Source organism: Mandrillus leucophaeus, unplaced genomic scaffold, assembly GCF_000951045.1.
Source record: "Mandrillus leucophaeus isolate KB7577 unplaced genomic scaffold, Mleu.le_1.0 Scaffold203, whole genome shotgun sequence".
NCBI classification, from domain to species: Eukaryota; Metazoa; Chordata; class Mammalia; order Primates; family Cercopithecidae; genus Mandrillus; species Mandrillus leucophaeus.
The window spans coordinates 3435481-3456737 of NW_012102066.1; the positions used below are offsets into that span (position 1 = coordinate 3435481).

Sequence of the window (21257 nt, forward strand, 5' to 3'; positions counted from 1 at the left end):
CTACCCCTTGACTCAAATTCCGTATTTATAAAACAGGTAAATATTGGTATTACCTTTTAAGAGTGTTGTGAGGATACGCAGATTTTTTTTAAAAGCAGTTAAAGCCTTTAAACAGTAATTATAAGCATTTGTCATAATTATACCTTTGTTAGACTTCTAGGTCAATGAATCAGAACATTTAAATCCCAATGTTTGATTACAAAATCTGGTAACAGATGGGTGAAAGGAACCTAGAATGGGAATTCTCCAGGAATTCACATTTAACTGTTCTTTCCAAAGTCCCCTCTATTAACTCCTGTTCTATGAAGTGATAGGAAAAGATGAGGTATTAATTTTCTTTCTTAAATATTTGAAGGCATAGTTGGTGTTGGTGAAGGGAGATGAGGAAGACAGATGTACTTTCTTATGAGATATTAAAACCTGGAAGACAATAAAAACGCAGATCAAATAATAAAAAGCGTTACCTATGGCGGAAAAGGAAGTTCAAATGTTCTTGTCAGGGGAAAATGAGGACACAAAAACTGAAAGAGGGCACAAAACAATTGCAGGGGTGATATGCATTAGGATTGTTAGGGATAATTTCTGCGCCCTACGCTCTTATTAGTAATGAAATACGGTGTGAGGAGCTGAGATTCGTTCTGCAGTCTCAAAGTGTCAGTCGGAAAGTAATCCCTCCCTTGCCATAGAAACAGAACCGAACTGGCAGCGCGATTACACCTAAGACAAGCTGCAACCTCATTTCCGTGTAGGCACGCCCCTTTTATCTCAACCACGCCTCTTCATTCCCTAAGCACTTCTTAAGCAAAGGGAATATCGCGAGAACGGTATATTGTCTCTCTTCTGACGTTTTCAGCCATGATAGTCGCTTTTGTTCTCGCGGTATTTCCGGGTACGCGGGAGCCCCGGCGACCCGGGCTTCTGTGAAACATGGCGGTAGGCTGGGACCGTAACACAAGGTAAAATACTGAAACCCCGCTGGATGCTGTTCCCTGAGCTGTTCCAGGGCTGCTTCGGGCATAAATGCAGTTGAGGGAACAGGGAGCCTGTCATGGGCTTGGCTTCCTGTCTTCATTGATCTCTGGAGAGCGGGTCGGACGGAGAAGCCTCTCCACCTCCCCCGGGGGCGTTACTGGCAGGACCCTAGGCAAAGATGCTACTGGGAGCTTCCCTTTGCCAGGACCGGGTGCTCGTGTGCTGTCTTGCAACTCGAAGGAGTTCAGGTGCTTCCTCGATAGCCCGTGGTTCTGACCTTTTGGTTCTCACACTGCGCGGTTCCCCGGTGGCTTCTCCAGTCCGCAGGCGGGTAGGATCCCAGTCGGTCGAGTCCCAGTCCTCCCGGATGTCAGACTCCCTACCCCCATTCAGACAAATACCACATTCGTGGCAGCACGTTGCCCTCTGTCTCATTTTTAAGAGTCTTGGCCTCGCCTGAAAGGAGTTTCGCACAGTGCCTCGGAAAATGAGAAAGGGGCAGGAGAGGGCGAGATGCTGAGAGACAGGTACGACTGTCACTACTTTTCCCCCGCACAGAAAACCCTCCGAAGGCAACGTGTCAACTCGTGTTGAATAGCCTTGGTTATCGGTAGTATATAGAGTTGACAGGTCGTTGTTTGAGAAAACACGTTTAAATAACTTTGATATTTTAGTGCACCTGAGACTTGAAGACAGAGTGACATAATAGCTGTTAAAATGTTGCCAGACTGGTTTTCAGAAGCAATGAAAGTTACAGTTAAAAACAGGATTTATTCATTTGAAGTTGTAATTCAGTATTTCAATTAATTGCCTAGCCTGATACATTGGACTGTAGTATACCGCAATTATAAAGAACGAAAAAAGACTTATGGTTCACTGAAAAAAGACTTATGGTTATTTACCTAATTTGTTTGTTGATATCTTTAAGTTGTAATTATGCCAGTTCTAGTGGAAAACATGAGGGAAAAAATTCTGTTTTTTTGGGAGGGTGGGGGTTGGCGGTGCAGGGATGGATAGAGAGAGGATGATTTTTTTTTTTTTTTTTTAAATAATAGTGAACTTTAGTGTACAATTGCGTGTTATAATGGCTTCCTGGTAGAAATCATAAAAATATATCAAGTTTGAAAGATCTCTCGAAGGAAATCAGGCCTATTCTGGAACAACAACAGTTGGGGAAACAACAACAACCCACTCATTTCCTTTCTTTGGGGGTTGATGATTTAAGTGAAAGAAGTGGCTATTTTTTTTTTTCTTTACTAGAAGTTACTTTTAGGCAGTCAATGCCTGCTAAAAATCCTATTTAACAGTTTCCCAATATTTATTATAATTCTGCCTCTTAATGTCATAGTGGTCAAATTATTTAACCTCTCTGTGCCTTCGTTCCCTCATCGGCCAAAGGAAATAATAATACCTAACTTATAGGAAGGTTGTGAGGATTAAATGTGTTAAAACATACGAAGCATTTAGAACAGTAGCTGGCACACAGTAAGCACTCTATGCATGTTAGCTCTTGTTATTTTTTATTTTCATTTTCTAACATCTGTAGTTACAAATGTTGCCTTGTTACTTAGTCAAAATGTAGACTGAAGAAGATACTGTTTAAAGTAATATCTTTCTGAACCGCAGATTAATTAAACACTCTGATTGGTGTGGTTAATGTGTCCTTAAACGCCCATCATCCAGTTGCTTGTTTTCTTAAATTATTATCCTCTTTTAATAACTGAAGCGTAAGTTCTTTCTTTCTACTGCTCTGTGTAGTCACATCGTAGTGTGGCTCAGATCTACCCTCTGAGTGCCTCGTTAACCCCATACTCTTTGCTTTTGAGAACATTCATTCTGTTGTAAATATATTTCATGTGTCCCTGACCTTTTCCTTAACATTTTTTAACTTTAATTTTCTATACTTTTATTGAGAGCCACTATAGTCTAGTTCTTTGAGGAGGATCGTATTTGTCCTTGCTTCACATTGCTTCTACGCACTTTGAGAGTATTCTATTATCACTCTATAATCTCTCTTAACTTTTAGTCTATCAGTTCATGCCATCCTAACTTTAGGAGATTATCAACTAATCTCAGATAACTCTCCCACTTTCCTCAAAGAGTTTAACAACTAAATCTCAAATATCCTACAAATCTTTGCTTTTTTTCAGAGAATTAGAAATAGATACTACATGCCTCATTTTTATCTTGATTAAACACTATGAGGTAGCCATTATGTCCTGCTCCCCATCTTTTAAAATAAAATTATAGAGAGAGGATTCTGAGAAGTTGAGGATCTTTCCGCACTTGTCACACAACTAGTAAGTGCCTAGGTAATCAGGGTTTTCTGATTATAAACTCACATTTATATTGTCTTCCTTGGCTTCCAAGTAAACCTTTTTGTCACTTAGAATGTCACTAGATTTATTTGAATTATGTTGCGGTAAACAAATATAAGGTTTAACTCTGTTGTAAAAGGTCCAAATTTTAAGGTAAAAGTAAGTACAATTGAGGGGGGTGGGGGGTTGCTATCTAGTATTTGTAAAGCAAAGCTAAGCTATCTTATAAAATGTTTTTTATTGTAAAGTATTGTAATGCAATATGATCAAGTAATTTAAAATTACAGATAGGTTTTAGTTTTACCTTTTATTTCTGAAATTCAGCGATGGCCTGAATTATATGGCCTGTATTAGTTTCCTGGGGCTGCTGTAATAACTTACCATAAACTGGGAGGCTTAAACAAAAGACATTTATTCTCTCACAGTTCTGGAGGCTAGAAGTCTGAAATCAAGGTGTCAGCAAGACTTGAAGACTCTAGGAAAGAATCCTTCTTTGACTCTTCCTGGCTTCTGGGCAGTCCTTGCTGTGCCTGGGTTTGTAGACACATCACTGTAGTCTCTGCCTTTGTCTTCACATGGCATTTTCCCTTGTGTTTCTGTGTGTCTTCACATGGCCTTCTTAAAAGGACACCAGTCATCAGATTTTGGAGCACCCTGATGCAGTATGATCTCATCTTAATTAGTTATATCTGAAAGACCCAAATATTTCCAAATAAGGCCCATTCATAGATACTAGAGGTTGAGATTTCAACATACCTTGTTCAGCATATCAAGATGTGAGTTAACACAGTTCAGACCGCACCTTGGCCATGTGCATTAACCAATTAAATTTTTCTCATATTGCCAAATATATATTAAAAATAGAAATTAACTCAAAACTTGGGTAGCAGGAAATAACTTTTGTCTTCATTTTTCTTTGGAGAAGTAATTAAACTTAATTGGGAGACTCTAAAAAGTTCATGAATTCTGTATTTTAATTTTGGTAAAGCATCTGATAGTCTCATTATATTCAGATGGATACAATGATGAAGTATAGACTGTGTGACTTTACTTACACTGAGTGTTGATAATGTCTGTGTTCCAACGTGAAAGGTAGTCTCTTATGTCTTATGAAGTTTTTCAAAATACAGTCACCCCTCCATATCTATGGATTCTGCATCTGTGGACTCAACCAATTGCAGATTGAAAATATTCAAAAAGGAAAAATTGCATGCCTACTGAACAAGTATTGTGTCTATACTGAATACTTACAAGTATTGTGTCTGTACTGAATACTTACAGACTCCTTTCTTTTCATTATTTCCTAAACAGTACAACTATTTACATAGCATTTACATTATATTAGGTTTTATAAGTAGTCTAAAGATGATTTAAAGTGTACAACAGGATGTGCATAGGTTATATGCAAAAACTACACCATTTTATGTCAGGGACTTGAGCATCTGAGAATTTTGATATCCAAGGGAGGTCCTGGAACCAATACTCCATGGATACTGAGGGACGACTGTCTTGTCTTAGCTCCAGCTGTTTTCAGTGACTTTCTGGAGTTTATTTATGTTTGTTTTGTTTTTTAATATTCAAGGCAGTTTAAGGAGAGACATCAGAGAAAACAGACATAGTACTGGAGATTGTCAAGGTGTGAATAGCGGCACCAACCAGTGGTCAAAGGAATCTGATCTAGAATTACATTTTTTAATTTTGCTGAATAAAGACAGCCAAAAACTAAACAACCTCTGTTATATGTTTTATCATTTCATAAAGGAAAGGCTGTTTTGACACAAAAAGGAAGAAAATAATCTCACAATAAAGGACACATTTTAAAATTGAATAAATTTAGCTTTAAAAGTTCTTTTCTACGTTGTCTGTGACTAGAAAATTTTGTCACAGAACAGCAATGATTTCTGGCAAGGATTGATGATCTGAGGTATTTCCAAACACATTTTTGAAACTGGCTTACCACACTGAGTAGAGAGGCAAATAGAGTGGGAGTGGGAGCAATGAAATTGGGTATCTGGTAGGATAAAAAGGATTTGAGAACACCAGTGAAAATGAAGGGCAGATTTATCTTAGGAAAGAGTTTAAAGGATAGTTCCTACTGAGGGAAGTCAGTGTGTTTTGGAGTTTAGAGGTGGAACAGTTTTAAGGGTTGACCTTGCTCATGGGTGGCTTTCCATAGAATTAAGATGGAGATCACAAGAGTAGAAGCGCTTGTGGTAAAAAGGTTTTATTGTGAATGAAGGCTATAAGATGAATGCCATCGGAGCATGAATTCCAAAGGATGATAATGGAATGGGGGAGAATCATAGTGAATGATCTGGGTGCTGAAGTAATTAAGGAAATTATGAATATATTCAGACGTTAATGGAATATAGCAACAAGTACGGAAGTTAGTCAGTGTGCACTGTGGTTTGGAGCATAGTTTCAAGTTCTACCACCTGCTATGTAACCTGGGAAAATTATTTGACAGTTCTGTGCCTCATTTCCTCATCAGAAAGTGGGATTAAAAATAGTATCTGCTTCATGGTTGAGAAATATGGTAAAACATGACACTTCTGTAACCTGTGAGTCTCAGAAATGAGTAAGGATTGGAATGGAACTGCCACCAACAGAAAGTCAGGTTTTATAAAGAGCAGATAGAGCAATTTCTTTTAGAAAAGCTAGAAGTTATTGGATACCTTGTTTATGCCAGACAGTGACTTTTACAGTAGGCTGGCAAGTATTCAAAATGGAATGAATTTCTTGGGGGTGAGTTAGTGCTGAGCTTTCAGGAATGGGACTGGTGGAGTAGCTGAGGGTTAGGGTGCTCCATGCTAGAGTGATATCCACTGGAAAATAGGGATGAACGAAGCTAGAGATGTGTAGGGAGCCACATAATATATTCCAGCTAGACTTTCAAGGGAGGAGTGTTGAATAGGTTGTATGTATTATTAGGAGATTAGTAAAACTAGCTGCTTGTATATCTTCATCCTTATATATAAATTAAAAGAGCATTTAGAAAGCTCATTATACAAGTATAGCATTATAGAAACTTTTAGAAATATAATTCACTGTTTTATTCATTTAACAGTGTTATACTGACTATGTGATGGCCACTGTTCTAGGTCCTGGGACAGAGGACAACAGAAAAATCCTTCTTGTGGATCTTATTTTTATTTTTATATATTTGCTTACCTAAGTATGACATACTGCTGTGATTTGAAAGATGTGCTTCTGTGGTGTTTCTGGGAAATTTTCCTTCCTTCCTTTTCTCATAAATGTTGAATACCTGTTTGCTAGGCATTAGAAATACAAAGATCAAGTTAGACATGGTTCCTGCTCTAACAATCCAGTGGGGGGAACAGAAAAAGAAGCAATTAGAAATAGTGTGATAAAGGTACAACGTTCTAGAAGCAGATAGACTTTGAAGACCATGCAAAGGTTTTTTGTCCCCCTGCTCGCTCAAGGTAGAAATGAGTAGACTGGGCCTTGAAGAGTAAGTAGGAGTTAGTCAAATGTAGAGCTGGGGTAGGGGGAAGAAAAAATATTTCTGGCAGAGAGAATAGCATATTTAAGGAATTGAAAGTGATTTAGTATGGTTGGAACGTAGACTGTGAGGGATTGAATTTGAAGAGAGGTTAGCAGGACCTGGTGTTTGAAGGGCTTTGTAAAACATGTTAGGATAGAATCCAAGCTCTTAAGTGTAGTGGGAAGGGAAGTTTTACAAAGATTTGAAGAGAAATATTACATGATCAGATTTATGTATTAAAAAGATTATTATTATAGTATATAGAGAGAATTGGAAGGTTGAAGATTAGAGGTTGTTGAAGCAATGTAGTGATAGATTGTGGCAGTTGGGACTGGGAATGTACTTGGACATAAGGAATTTCTTAGTGGGCCTGAAGAAGAGAAGACAGGCAGGTTTAAGAGAAATTTAGAAATAGCTTAAGTCTAAGGCTGTAACCCATGTTTCTGGCTTGTGTAGTTGAGCTTATGGTGTTATCACTAAGATAGGAGATACAGGAGGAATAATTTTGACAGGGTAAAGTATTCATTTTTGGACTTGTTGAGCCTGAATTGTGTTTGGAATGTCCAAATGAAAAGGTAACAGAAGGCAGGGGGTTATACATATCTGCAGAGAGATTTGGGCTAAGAGTCAAGATTTGGGAGAAATCAACATGCAGATTGAAATGGAAGGAACGGGCCACCATTTGGGGAAGGTGTGGAGGTTAAGAGGGGGACCTAGTGCAGAATCTTGAGAGGAAGATGAATCTGCAAAGTAAGCCAAAGAAGGTCTTCCAGGTAGAATGAAAATCAGGAATGTGATATCACTTAAGAATATTTCAAGAAGTAAAAGAAGTGATAAGCAGTGTATTTTCTCAGATAAGGACTGAGGAGTGTCTGTCAGTTAGTACTAAGGAAGCTAATTACCTTGCTCAGAGCAAATTTAGTTAAGAGGTGAGAGTTGGGTGAGGAAGTAGTCACAGTAGATGAATGGGGACAACTCGTTCTTTTAAGTTGGCTGTAGGTGTGCTGCCAGAGATGTATTGCTGGAGTTGGACTTGTCTTTAAGGGAGAGTTCTGTTTTAAAGAGAAGAGACAAACAGATATTTAATATTTTACTCAAATCAGAAAAAGTAGAAATTGAAAGATTGAAGAAGGGTCAGTTTTTGTGCAATTACTACTAAAAAGGTACAGAAAATAAATTTGATTATCAGCTAAACAAGCTTAATGAGCATGGTATACACATAGCAAACAATCAGAAGCTTAATTTATCAGTGGGAATACCAGTTTTATAACTGACATGGGGGTCAGAAACTGTCATCTGTTTTGTCTACATCATCTGTTTTTTTCTTTAGAATACTAAGTGCATGAGAAAAAATCGTAATTCGAAGGCTGCTTTGTGAGTGTGGAACCAGCAAGGGAAGTTTAGTTGGGTGGCTTTAATGGCAGGAGGAAATCAACATATTAATGCTTTCAGCTCCACTTTAGAGTAGTAGCTCCCTGCTGGACTGATAAGTAGAGCTCCTGGTCAGAACTTCGTTCTTTTAGACAGTATTCATGTTTACTGCCAGTTTTTCATTCTCTGGCCCTTCTTTTTCTTTATGAATGTTCTTTCTTTTGCCTATTCTTTTTATATTAATCCTACCCATTAGATTTCAGATCCAGAGTCTGTCTGCTTTCTTCCAGAGACATTATTTCTCTTACAGTGACTTCTGCAACTGTACAATTTATTGTATTATGTGTTGATTTTATTAATAAAGCCTTGATTACTGGGAATTCTTTATAATATTACCTATAGTATTATTTATAAATCAGTTATAAAAATTATGTAAAGATCTAAGATTTCAGTTATTTGATTGGCTTTATAACAATTTTAGATGTAGATGACATACTGATAAAAAGGGAATAGCAAGCAGCCAATTTTTAAATAATGTTTTGATTATAAAAATAGATAACATGGTAAATCTGAAGTTATATGTAAGCAATTAAAATTCATGATCTACTTTTAACATTTTTGTGTATAGATGTTCAGTTTTGTTTCTTATATATCGTTTCCTGTCTCCCATAAAATTGGAACCCATGTGACCTTGTAGTCTTTTCATGTTGTATCATGACTATTTTCTTATATCATTAATTTTTTTTTTTTTTTAATAAAAGATTTCAGGCCAGGTGTGGTGGCTCACGCCTGTAATCCCAGCACTTTTTTTGGGAGGCCGAGGTGGGTGGAAGGCTTCAGCCCACGAGTTTGAGACCAGCCTGGGCAACATGGTGAAACTCTGTCTCTACAAAAAATACAAAAATTTGCTGGGGGTGGAGGTGCATGCCTATAGTCCCAGCTATTTGGAAGGCTGAGGCAAGGAGGATTGCTTGAGCCAGGGAGGCTGAGGTTGTGGTGAGCTGAGATCACGCCACTGCACTCCAGCCTGGGTGACAGAGCAAGATCCTGTCTCAAAAAAAAAAGATTTTCAATGGTTACATGAAGATGCATTTCTTCACCTTAATTTGTACATTGGATACCATGGGTTTGTTTCTGTCTTCAGTATTTAAAAATAACACTGTGAGAAATATCCTCATAATCAAATTTTGGTTAAAACCCCAGGTTATTGTCATAGGATACATTCCTCAGCGGGCATTTACTTAGAAGAGGAGTGGTAAATATTTTCTTCTTCTTCTTTCTTCTTTCTTCTTTCTTCTGTCTTCTTTCTTCTTCTTCCTTCTTCCTCCTTCCTCCTTCCTCCTTCCTCCTTCCTCCTTCCTTCTTCTTTCTTCTTCTTCTTCTTATTTGAGATGGAGTCTCACTCTGTAACCCAGACTGGAGTGCAGTGGCACAGTCTTGGCTTACTGCAACCTCCGCCTTCAAGTGATTCTCCTGCCTCAACCTCCCAGGTAGCTGGGACTACAGGCACGTGCCACCACACCTGGCTGATTTTTTGTATTTTTAGTAGAGACGGGGTTTTGCCATGTTGGCCAGACTGGTCTCTCAAATTCCTGACCTCAGGTAATCCACCTGCCTCCGCCTCCCAAAGTGCTGTGATTACAGACGTGAGCGACCATGCCCGGCCTATATTCTTGTTAGTAATGTATGAGCAGGCCATTTTACTTCACTGTCATTCATTATTGGAAGTGTATTATTTTTATATAGTTTTTGGTTTAATAGAAAACGTTATCTTAATTTGTGTATTTAGACATTATTAATGTGATTTAATTACTTTTCACTTTTTTCTTGCTGTTTAATATGTTTTTGTATTTAAATTGCCTTCCATTAGTAGTTTTTGTCAGGGCATGAATGGGGAAAGGAGTAGTGGATAAATACTATGTTTTTTTTTAAGGGGAGGATGAGAATGCTAAGTTGTTGTAAGGACATTTGTCAGTTATCCTTAATTTAAAGATATTAAAAAAGAGAAATTTTTTCTCTTTAAAGGATTCATTTATTCATTAATTTATTTATTCCTTAGCATGACTATATGAAGGAAGAGGAAGGTTTTCCTGAAGATGAGGCGACTGAATCGGAAAAAAACTTTAAGTTTGGTAAAAGAGTTGGATGCCTTTCCGAAGGTTCCTGAGAGCTATGTAGAGACTTCAGCCAGTGGAGGTACAGGTGAGTATCAGTTCACATTAAAAGTGTTGTAGTAAGTACAACTTCTGAGTGATCCAGTCAACAACATATAGAAATGTAGCCACGAGGTAGAATTTGTCAGTGAATTCTGTAGTAACTTCGTAACTTGTCTGTCTTCATGCCACTCTATTGGCTCTCATTTATTCTTATTAATATTCTTTATAGCTTCCAACTCAGTGCCATCTGTGCCTTTGGCAGTGTTTATTAAAACATTAATACATTAAACCAGTGTTACTGCTTTGCTGTCCTTTCCTAAATATGTGACCTTGAGGAAGTTATTCAAATCTATCTATCTTAGTTTCTTCTATGAAATAGGAATGATACTAGTATTTACCTCCTAGGGGTTACTGTACTGTTAATATTTTCATAAAATGCTTAGACCCAGTGCTTGGTACAGATAAAAGTATCCATTAAGTAAAATAAATAATGAAATATATAAGAGAAATGTGTAACTATAACAATATTCCGTATAATTTCTTTTCCCATGAAGAGCTAGTAAAATAATGTATTTCAAATTAGGTTGACATTTTATTTTGTAAAATGGGTAATAAGTTGCTTACTGTTTCTGATTCACTTGTGATTAAGTTTTGTTAATGAAAATAGTGCAAGTTCTTGCAAAATCTATTTTAAGTATTTTGCTGTACTATATAATACATTTTCTTTTTGTCAGATCTTTTACTCAGTTCTGTAAATGAGGTGATATATTTAGGAGATTGCAAAGTAGAAGAGAGTTTTGTTAGCTACTTAGAGATGTTATTTGAGTTTCTGGCACACAGATTGTTGTGGTTTCTCAGGATCTGAGAAATTAGGCTAGCTTTTTGTTTTAAATTGGGCTTATAGCCCAATTTACATACATTGATATACAATTTATATTTATAGACATGGATGCATTTTTAATAACGAAGCAACTGTTTCCAAATTTGTACTATAAGGCATGCTTACTTTCATCATTCATCCTATCAGTGACACTGCTGTTTATAAGAAAATACAAATTTTGTCAAATCTACTTAGTGAGAGATGCCCTTAAAATTGGAGAAATAAAATACTTTCTTAGTAGTGCAAATGATTATGTTCATATTTGTGTATATTAAACCTTAACTTTTGAGCTGTATTAGATAAAATGTATAATAAACATTTTGAATAAAAACCTATAGTATTCATTCAAATAGAAATTACATTATTAGGCTTTTTCTTTTGAAAATTTAATCTCACTTAAATTAGTTTCCTGTTCTTTGCTTTTTTTTTTTTATTGTTTTCATTCTGTTTTTCTTTTGTTGTTGGATTTCCCAGTTTCTCTAATAGCATTTACAACTATGGCTTTATTAACCATAATGGAATTCTCAGTATATCAAGATACATGGATGAAGTATGAGTACGAAGTAGACAAGGATTTTTCTAGGTAATCATTTTTTTTCTTCTTGAAATACCTTTAGATTCAAATTGTTTTAAAAAGAGCATACCTTTTAAAAAAGAAAAAGTATAACCTTCTAGATTTGGTTTGTTTTAGTTCTGAAGAAATCATCCTGAAAAATTCTCATTAATTGCATGCATTAAGTGAAACCTTTTAGAATCATTTAAATAGTGGTTGAATTCTAAAACTGAGGTTCTTTGATTTAGCATGCTTTGTTTCAGAAAGTTAGGGGAATATTTTTCCTTAGATATGTATATTGTGGAAATTGTTTAATATTTTAAACTGGTTGAAATACCTAACTGATCTGTGTGAGCTGGAAAATAAATTATCTAAGGATACATTTGTATACCCTTATGACTTGATATCTATAAATTATACCTAAGCTAAATGTTTATGCAAATAAGATTACTTTTAAACTTTTGAAAATATAGTACCTTAATCATACACTTTACATCTATTCATTTGTATTATTTGGATTTCTTCAACAGAATGAAGATAATAGGTTTCTAATATTAAGATTGTACCAAATAGGAAGACACATTTAGTTTTCAATTACAATCCAGGTTTGCCATTTACATACTTTTAGGGAACTTACTAAATCTGTACCTGTGTATGCTTCAGTTTCCTTTTTTGTAAAGTACAGACAGCAATTATAGTATCTTCCTCAAGAGGTTTATGAGAATTAAATTAGTCAACATTTGTAAATTGCTGTGTAACCTTGGGCAGGTCACACCACTGATTTCTTTTGGACTTCAGTTTCTTCATCTCTAATATATTATTCAGGATAGTATTGGTTTTCAAAGAGTTTGCTATTGTTTTCAGCACCAATGCAATACTTCATTTTATTCCAAATGAAGTCTTATGTATTACGTAGTTTGCCACATAAGCATGGTGAGGATATGTGGAAGCTTGTCTACTTGGCCTACTCCTGGTTCCTAATCTCCTGAGCCTAAACTCCTGGGTTATTTGGAGCACAGTTTGAACTCTAGATGACTTTAAGACTTTATGAAGGTCTAAAAATCTGTAATTCCTTTTTTAAAATCAGATGAAAATTATTACACAGAAAAAAGTTTTGATAGAAAGCACGGCACTGAATTTGATCGTAGCCAGTCTGTTATTCACTGTGCTTCGTTCTGGTGTTCGAAAATTGATTTGATCAAATCATTTGAAAATGAAAGGCCATGAAAAATTTTAAGCATCTGGTGATTTACTTTTGGTAGTTTGGTTGCATTTATCCTGAGTTACATAGACCTAGTTTCCAGTATAGCACTTTAATGGTGATGTGATCTTAATCCAGGTATTTATACTACCCTGAACACTAGTGGTTTTCTTGAAAATCTGTGAAGCCATCCATTTATAGCTCCATGATATGGAATAAAGAAGATAATATTTGTAGGACATCTAGCATCATGCTTAATATATGGTATTTGATAAACAGAGAAAAAAGACAATTCCTAATTCTTGATTTTGAGAGTTTTACATTCTTAAAGGAACATTCTATTGAAAGTTTATGTAAATAGAGGTTAAGAGGTTAAGACTTTTTTCTGGCTTGCTTAGAGTTATTGATTATAGAGTTGCCATTATTAAAGGATACTGTGTTCAAAACCTGTGAAGTCAGAAAGGCTTTTGGAATAAGGGCAAATAGAACTTGTACTTTAAAGAGCCTTTGTTTTGGCCATGAGAAATGCAATTCAAGTTCTAATCGACATAATTCTACTTGAAATCCAAGTTTTTAATAGGTCAGTTGATTTATATTTCTCATGGTTTGCTGATTAATTGGTAGGTACTAATGTTTAATATTTTGTCTTTCAGCAAATTGAGAATCAATATAGATATTACTGTTGCCATGAAGTGTCAGTGTAAGTACACCTTCAACTTGCTGAATCCACATGTAGGTTATGGTTCAAACAATTGCCAATCAAAAATAAAAACCACTGGTTGTACTTTATTTTTCCTTTATAATATTTTAAAGTTTTACTGTGATATTATTTAATAATGTAAATTGTCTTACTTCTCAGCTTATATTCTTCAAGTTTCTTTTCCATAAAGAGAAGAGATAAAACTTTCACATTAGTATAATTAAAAGAAAGTTGGAGGAAATGTTTATGAATCAGTTTTCTAGTTTATGTACATCCTTTCTGTCTTTTTGTTTGGAGTACTAGCTTTTATACCCATGTTTCACAAGCATATCCTCATGTCACTGTTTCAGTTTACAACCCTTTATGTTTACTCTTGTGTTTAAAAATACAGATTCAGTTTTTTTAAGTTAATGGTGATAGGTTACCCTTTTTTTTTTCTTCACTGGACTCACTTGGTTTTACTAGTAGAAGTGGAACAATGCTAATATGCCACATAGTGAATGTTTGAATCAATACTGTTTTCAAAAATAAGGATGCTTTTGCATGAAAAATATTTTATGAGTTACTGCTTAAATATTACAGACCAAGAACTCAGAAAATTTTTACACTTTTAGAAGTATGAAATAATTTTACCCAATTAATTAGAGGTTATTTTCTGTGAGATTTCATCTCAGAATGACCTTGAATCTTTTCTTTTCAATATAGTTTTCCTTATGTTAGTGGTTTTAAGAGATAAAAAAATACTTTATATTTAAACTTGTAGTTAGTGGTAATTCTGAATATATGATATTCTGCCTTATTTTGGATGTTTGAATACTGTTAAATTTTAGCCTTTTCCAAATAAAATTTCCTATTTGTTGATTTGTAGCTTTGCTTTAAGATTTCTTTTAATCTCTAAAAATATTTCTAGGAATTAATATTTTGTTCAGCAGCCACTTAGTACTTGTGATTAAGTTCATGCCAGTATTTGCAAAGATCTTTAATTCAGTAACGCTTATCCTTTTTAAATGAGATCTTGAATTATCTTTTTTTACTGGGTAAGAAGTAGAAAAAACATTATTACATTTTGGAATAATCTCCACCAAAGCTATATAAGGCTACTTTTAGCTTTTGGACAAATATATAGGAAGTGATTCTACATACTTGGTGAGTTTTTTTTGTTTTTTTTGGTTTTGTTTTTGGCTTGATGAGTTTTCTGTTAGTTGTCGTAATTTGTTTATATTGGGGATGGTGTGCCGCCAAGCATAGAATGTAAAACTTCTAATTCTTTTCTGTATGCAGATGTTGGAGCGGATGTATTGGATTTAGCAGAAACAATGGTTGCATCTGCAGATGGTCTAGTTTATGAACCAGTAAGTTTGATTCACATGGTTTTTTGAAATACATGGGTTGAGGAATTGTACCCTTGAAGACAGTTTTGATAGTTGCTTTTTAGTTTTGTCTGAAATAGTTTTTAGTATAATTCTTTTGTTTCAAAAGTAATCCATATTCTTTATAATAAATTTAGGGGGAAAAACAGAAAAGTTAGGTTATATACCAGAATCTTGAGGTGACCATTATTAACATTTTGGATGTAGTTTGGATGTGTCTAAAGTCTGTTTTATAACCTTTTTTTTATATTTTTGTTACTACTTTCCAGTAGTTTCCTTTTCACTTTTCTTCTAATATATATAGTGATGAGCTTTTTTCTTTTTCTCTAGTGATTTGGGCACTTTTATGTCCAGTTTGTATTCTACTATTACCAAATTTAAGTATTTAAAATATTTGAACTGTATTTCTCTTACAGTCAAGAATAAAGCAGTATCTTTCTAAGAGGAGAATGGGCATTACTACTCCCTTCCTCCTTTATGCCTCTATTTCCCACAGCGTGTGAAATGCTGACATTTTCTTATTATCTTCAAAGCACAAGTTGAATATAACATCATTGATTTATCAGAAAATATCTTCACATTTCAGTGGCAGATACGGTGATAACGAGTCATGATCAGAACTAGCCCTAAAGAAGCTTTTGAGAGTAAGCATGAGGACCTCAGCAACTTTTAGTTGCGGACTGCTCTGTTGGCGTGGTGGTACTTGTATTTACACATGCGTTCTTGAGTTCCTTTTTTTTAAATCATTGACAATTGTGAACCCTTCTTTTAGCAAATTTGCAAAATGAAGAGTGAAGGTGAAGGACGGGGAGTAGAAGTACTGAATGTATGGGGTTAAAGGAAAGAAAATGAAGTCCTTGGCCAGTTTTGATTATTGAATTAATTTTAGTTTACAGCTACAAACTTGATATATGCCTTTTGACATATACATTTTAAATAGAAATTTCTACAGAAGCAGTAACTTTGTTATTGCCACTCTGACTCTACTTTCTGACCCGTTTTGCCACTCAAAAAAACTGATTTTGAAGTAATTTTTTATGAGCTTAGTAAACTTACAGATTCATAGATGACAGCATACTACACTATTATCTGCTTATTTTGATCTAAGTGATTATTATTAGATACTTTAATATTTGTATTGCATTTATACTATCTTAAGAATACTTATTTAACTTTATTTTTTTTTAAATTTTCTGCCATTCTTACCTTATTTTGTTTATCATTTTGAAGAGGTACTGTTTTTCCAATTTTTATTTTAGATTCATGGGGTACATGTGCAGGTTTGTTACCTCGGTATATTGTATAATGCTGAGGTTTTCAGGTATGACTGATCCCATCACCCAGGTACTGGGCATAATAACCAATAGTTTTTCAGCCCTTTCCCTTCTCCCTGCCTCTCCTCTCTAATAGTCCCCACTTTCTGTTATTGCCATTTTTATGTCTATGAGTACCCAAAGTTTAGCTCTCACTTATAAATGAGAACATACGGTATAAATGAGAACATATGGTATATGGTTTTCTGTCCTGCCATTAATTTGCTTAGGTTTATTGCCTCCAGCTGCATTCATGTTGCTGCAAAGGATAAAAGTTTGTTCTTTTTTTATGGCTGCATAGTATTCCCTGGTGCATGTATACCACATTTTCTTTATTCCATTTACCATTGATGGGTACCTAGGTTGATTCCATGTATTTGTTATTGTGAATGGTGCTGCCATAAAGATAGGAGTACCTGTGTCTTTTTCATATAATGATTTATTTTCCTTTGAGTATATACCCAGTAATGGGATTGCTGGGTTGAATAATACTCTAAGTTGTTTGAGAACTCTCCAAACTGCTTTCCACATTGGCTGAACTAATTTACATTTTTACCAGCAGCATATAAATGTTCCTTTTTCTCCACAACCTCTCTAACATCTGTTTTTTGTTTTTTGGTTTTTTTTTTTCACTTGTTAATAATAGCCATTCTGACTGATGTGAGATGGCCTCTCATTGTGGTTTTGATTTGCATTTCTCTTATGATTAGTAACATGGAGCATTTCTTCATGTTTGTTGGCCACTTGTATATCTTTTGAGAAGTGTATGTTCATGCCCTTTGCCCACTTTTTAATGGGGTTATTTGTTTTTTGCTTGTTCAGTTATTTAAGTTCCTTATAGAGTCTGGATATTAGACCTTTATCAGATGCAAAGTTTGTGACTATTTTCTCCCATTCTGTAGGTTGTCTGTTTACTCTGTTGGTAGTTTTTGTTTTGTTTTCTGTGCTCTTTAGTTTAATTAGCTCCCACTTTTCAATTTTTGTTTTTGTTGCAATTGCTTGTGGGGACATAGTCATAAATTATTTTCCAAGACTGATGCCCACAATGGTGTTTCCTGTGTTTTCTTCTAGGATTCTTATAGTTTAAGGTCATTTAAATCTTTACCCATCTTGAGTTAATTTTTGTATATGGTGAAAGATCTAGGCCCAGTTTCATTCTTCTGCATATGGCTAGCCAGTTCTCCCAGTACCATTGATTGAATAGGGAGTCCTTTCCCCATTGCTTGTTTTTGTTGATTTTGTCAAAGATCAGATGGCTGTAGGTGTGCAGCTTAATTTCTGGATTCTCCATTCTGTTGAGGAGGGACTTTTTGAGATTTATTTTACGGCAAGAATATGTAGGTATGTTTTATGGATTATAGCATGACTGCCTGTATCTTTCTGCTGTTATCTTTTATTACCCATTTTCTCTGTTGCTCTGAACTGGGAAAATCCCTTTCACATGGGTTTTTCTATCCTATGAAATAAACTTGTTTTGGGCTCTTTCTCAATTTGGTTTCGTTTGTATGTGGTCTTGTATAAATTCATGAAAGTTTCCAACATATGAATGTTAATTTTAAATGATTTAAGATGATAATAAAGATTGCATCCTCATTTTTATGTTTCTTTTGGACACTGAGAATTACATGTTTATGTGTTATAATCCTGAATGTATTCTCTAAAAGTCACTTACACTGTTAAAGTATTCTGTCCGTATTCTAACTGTTGTGGTCACTCTCTTTTTTTTTTTTTGACATTTATGAGATGCCTGATTTTATCTTTTTTTTTCCCCCTACACCTCTTGTCTTTCTAGCTGGATTTTAAGCTTTTGAGAATCATTAATTTCATTCTTTCTTCTTTGTAGTTCTCAAAAATGTATTATAAAATGCTTTGCAGGTTTTAGGCAATAGTGATATGTTAGAATTATGCAGTTGGGACAGTATTGTTGACTGTTTTCATTGTAAACAGTTTCTGCCATCTCTTCCAGTAGTTTATGGAGCAGGAAGATTTTATTTAAATTGTTATAATTAAAAGTTGTATCTTAATGAGAAAGTTAAGAACTTCTAATTGTTTAATTGTATCCTTTTCATCAGTAATATTTAAAGTGTTTAACAATGCTTTTAGGAAACTATTCATTCCTTTGTCCTAATTTATATAAAAGTATTTAAGAATTATTATTTTTAATATAAAATTATTAAAAATGTAATTTTAACTTAAATATTTTTTCATTCATTATTTTAATATGTACTCTGAATATTAAAAACCTAGCCTTGATAACTTTGCTAGTTTACAGGCCATGATCATACAATGTGCTATGATAGTTACTATTCTACTATTTCTATTGCATTTAGTTACTATTTAAAGACAAGAAAAATTTTTTAAAGGTGGGAAAGTAAGGAATCTGATAGAGCTGAATTTGTGTATTGGTTGTTACTTACTCTCTGTGATTTTGAAAAGTTCGTAACTTTTTGAGCTCCTGCTTCCTCCTATGTAAAAAGGGAAGAGGAGTAACAAATTCGCCAGGTTGTTAGGAAGGTTAAGTGAGAAAATGAATTAGCATAGGGCCTAGCAAAGTAGTTTCTTTATACCTTTGTGCTAAGTAAACATTGTACAAAGGTTATAGAATTCAAAGGAAGAATCATAGAATCCCCACTGTCAATCATTTTATTTATACATTAGCTGGAGAGTAACTGCAAACAGCCTTATTGGTGTGTTTTTTAGATGTTAGCATTTTCCTTGTGTGCTATAATGTGAAAAAGGTTTGGTAGCATGCTTTAGGCAAATTCCTTAGGAGGTATAATCAAAGGAAACATCAGAAAGATTGGGACAATTTAACTTGGAGCATATGGTTGTATAAAACTTAGACATGAGGCTCACAGTTATGGGAGAGGCAGGTTCCAGATTGACAAAATTAAATTTAAAAGTCACAGAAGTAGTGCTGTGAACTAGGACTAGAAAAGTGGATTTTTTTTTTTTTGAAACGGAGTTTCACTTTGTTGCCCAGACTGAGTGCATTGGCAGAATCTCTGCTGACTGCAGCCTCCACCTCCTGGGTTCAAGCGGTTCTTGTGTCTCAGCCTCTTAAGTAGCTGGGATTACAGGAGCCCACCACTTGCTGATTTTTTTTTGTTTTAGTAGAGACAGGGATTCACCTTGTTGCCCCAGCTGGTCTCGAACTCCTGAGCTCAGGCAATCCGCCCATCTTGGCCTCTCAAAGTGCTAGGATTACAGGCGTGAGAGCCACCATGCCCGGCCAAAAAGTGGATTATTGTTGCAAAATTAAATTGTGGATATAGCTACTATGAGAAGTTTGCATATTTTTCTCTGACTCTACAAGTAGCCAAGTCTGACTTTGATCATACCTAGATAAAATTTCTTAAGTAGTTCTTTGTTGATCAATGCATTTGGGAATTACTGTGCTATTTTTGAACTCATTTCAAAAATTGTTGATTTTATTATGGTATTTTACCAGCAAGAATTTGGGCTTTGGATGCTTGAATATAACTGTGTATGTCATTTTCTACCCCAGTACTTGTGAATTTCATGCTAGCATCATTTAAATGATTTTAAGCCCTAAGATACCATTTTGTACATGTGATAAATTGTCAACTTGCATATATTCCTGTAAATGTCGATAACTGTAACAGGAAAATATTTGTGATTTGTAAAATTTCTTTATGCTATTTTTCAGTAAAGATAGCACATTGAAATTTTAATTTGACTTAGTAGAAGTTGAATGTAAACCATGAATACTTGTTTTTAACAACACTCTAAGTTTATGTTTCTTGCTCAAAGAACAAATTTTAAAATTGTAGTGTAAAAGCCAATATAATTTGACAGTACTAGTGATTATGTTTTCTTTCATTTCAGGCAGTATTTGATCTTTCACCACAGCAGAAAGAGTGGCAGAGGTAATAAGAGAACAAAGTATTGTGCTCCATGGAAATCTAAGTCATATTTTGTCTATTGTAAACTATTTATGGACTAACACATTTCTCTAGGGATTTCTTTGGATGAATTATTAGCAGAATTTAGTATATAATATAATCTTTACAATTTCAAAAACTGTCAGATCTTAAAGTCATGCATAATCTTTTTTCTGGTAAACTTTGATTCATAAGTTTTAGTTTTTATTTAAAATGATATCAACATTTTTTTGATTACAAAAGTAATATATGATTATTTTAAAAATTCAATTTGAATAGAAATGATGTAAAGCAAGATTGTCCAGCCTGCGGCCCTACAGGAAGGCTTTGAATGTAGCTTAACACAAATTTGTAAACTTTTTTTTTTTTGAGACAGAGTCTCACTCTGTCGCCCAGGCTGGAGTACAGTGGTGCAATCTTGGCTCACTGCAACCCCCGCGTCACAGGTTGAAGCGATTCTCCTGCCTCAGCCTCGTTAGTAGCTGGCGCACAGTACAGGCACACACCACCATGCCCAGCTAATTTTTTGTGTTTTTAGGAGAGATACGGTTTCACCATGTTGACTAGGCTGGTCTTGAACTCCTGAACTAAAGTGATCCGCCCACTTCGGCCTCCCAGAGTGCTGGGATTACAGGCATGAGCTACTGTGCCCGGCCACAAATTTGTAAACTTTCGGAAAAAATTACGAGTTTTTTGTGATTTTTTTTTTTTTTTTTTTTCTTTTTAAACTCATCAGCTATAGTTACAATGTGGCCCAGGGAAGCTAAAAGATTGAGCACCTAGATACAAAGTAAATGTAAAAGCCCCCTTCTCTTTCTGCAAACTAATGCCACTGATTAGCAGTAATAACCAGTAATAAGTTTCTTGGGTAGCCTTCTAGACAGACATTTTGTGTGTATGTATATAATATGTATATTATATATATTTCTGTGTATATATACAAAATTATGATAATTCTTACATATAATCTATATAGTATATAATTCTATATAGTTCTGATATATATGAGTATA

General features: G+C 34.8%; 1 protein-coding gene across 1 annotated transcript in view; it reads left to right on the plus strand.

The window, feature by feature from the left end:
• The first annotated feature begins 834 nt into the window (after nt 1-834).
• ERGIC2 (ERGIC and golgi 2) overlaps nt 835-21257 on the plus strand; it is a 42605-nt gene continuing 22182 nt past the window's right edge. Inside the window, exons 1-6 of the mRNA XM_011979577.1 lie at nt 835-956; nt 10226-10368; nt 11677-11785; nt 13610-13656; nt 14938-15008; nt 20189-20229. Of these exons, the coding sequence (XP_011834967.1) occupies nt 10263-10368; nt 11677-11785; nt 13610-13656; nt 14938-15008; nt 20189-20229 (374 nt within the window). The 5' untranslated portion in view covers nt 835-956; nt 10226-10262. The remainder of the gene's footprint in view (nt 957-10225; nt 10369-11676; nt 11786-13609; nt 13657-14937; nt 15009-20188; nt 20230-21257) is intronic.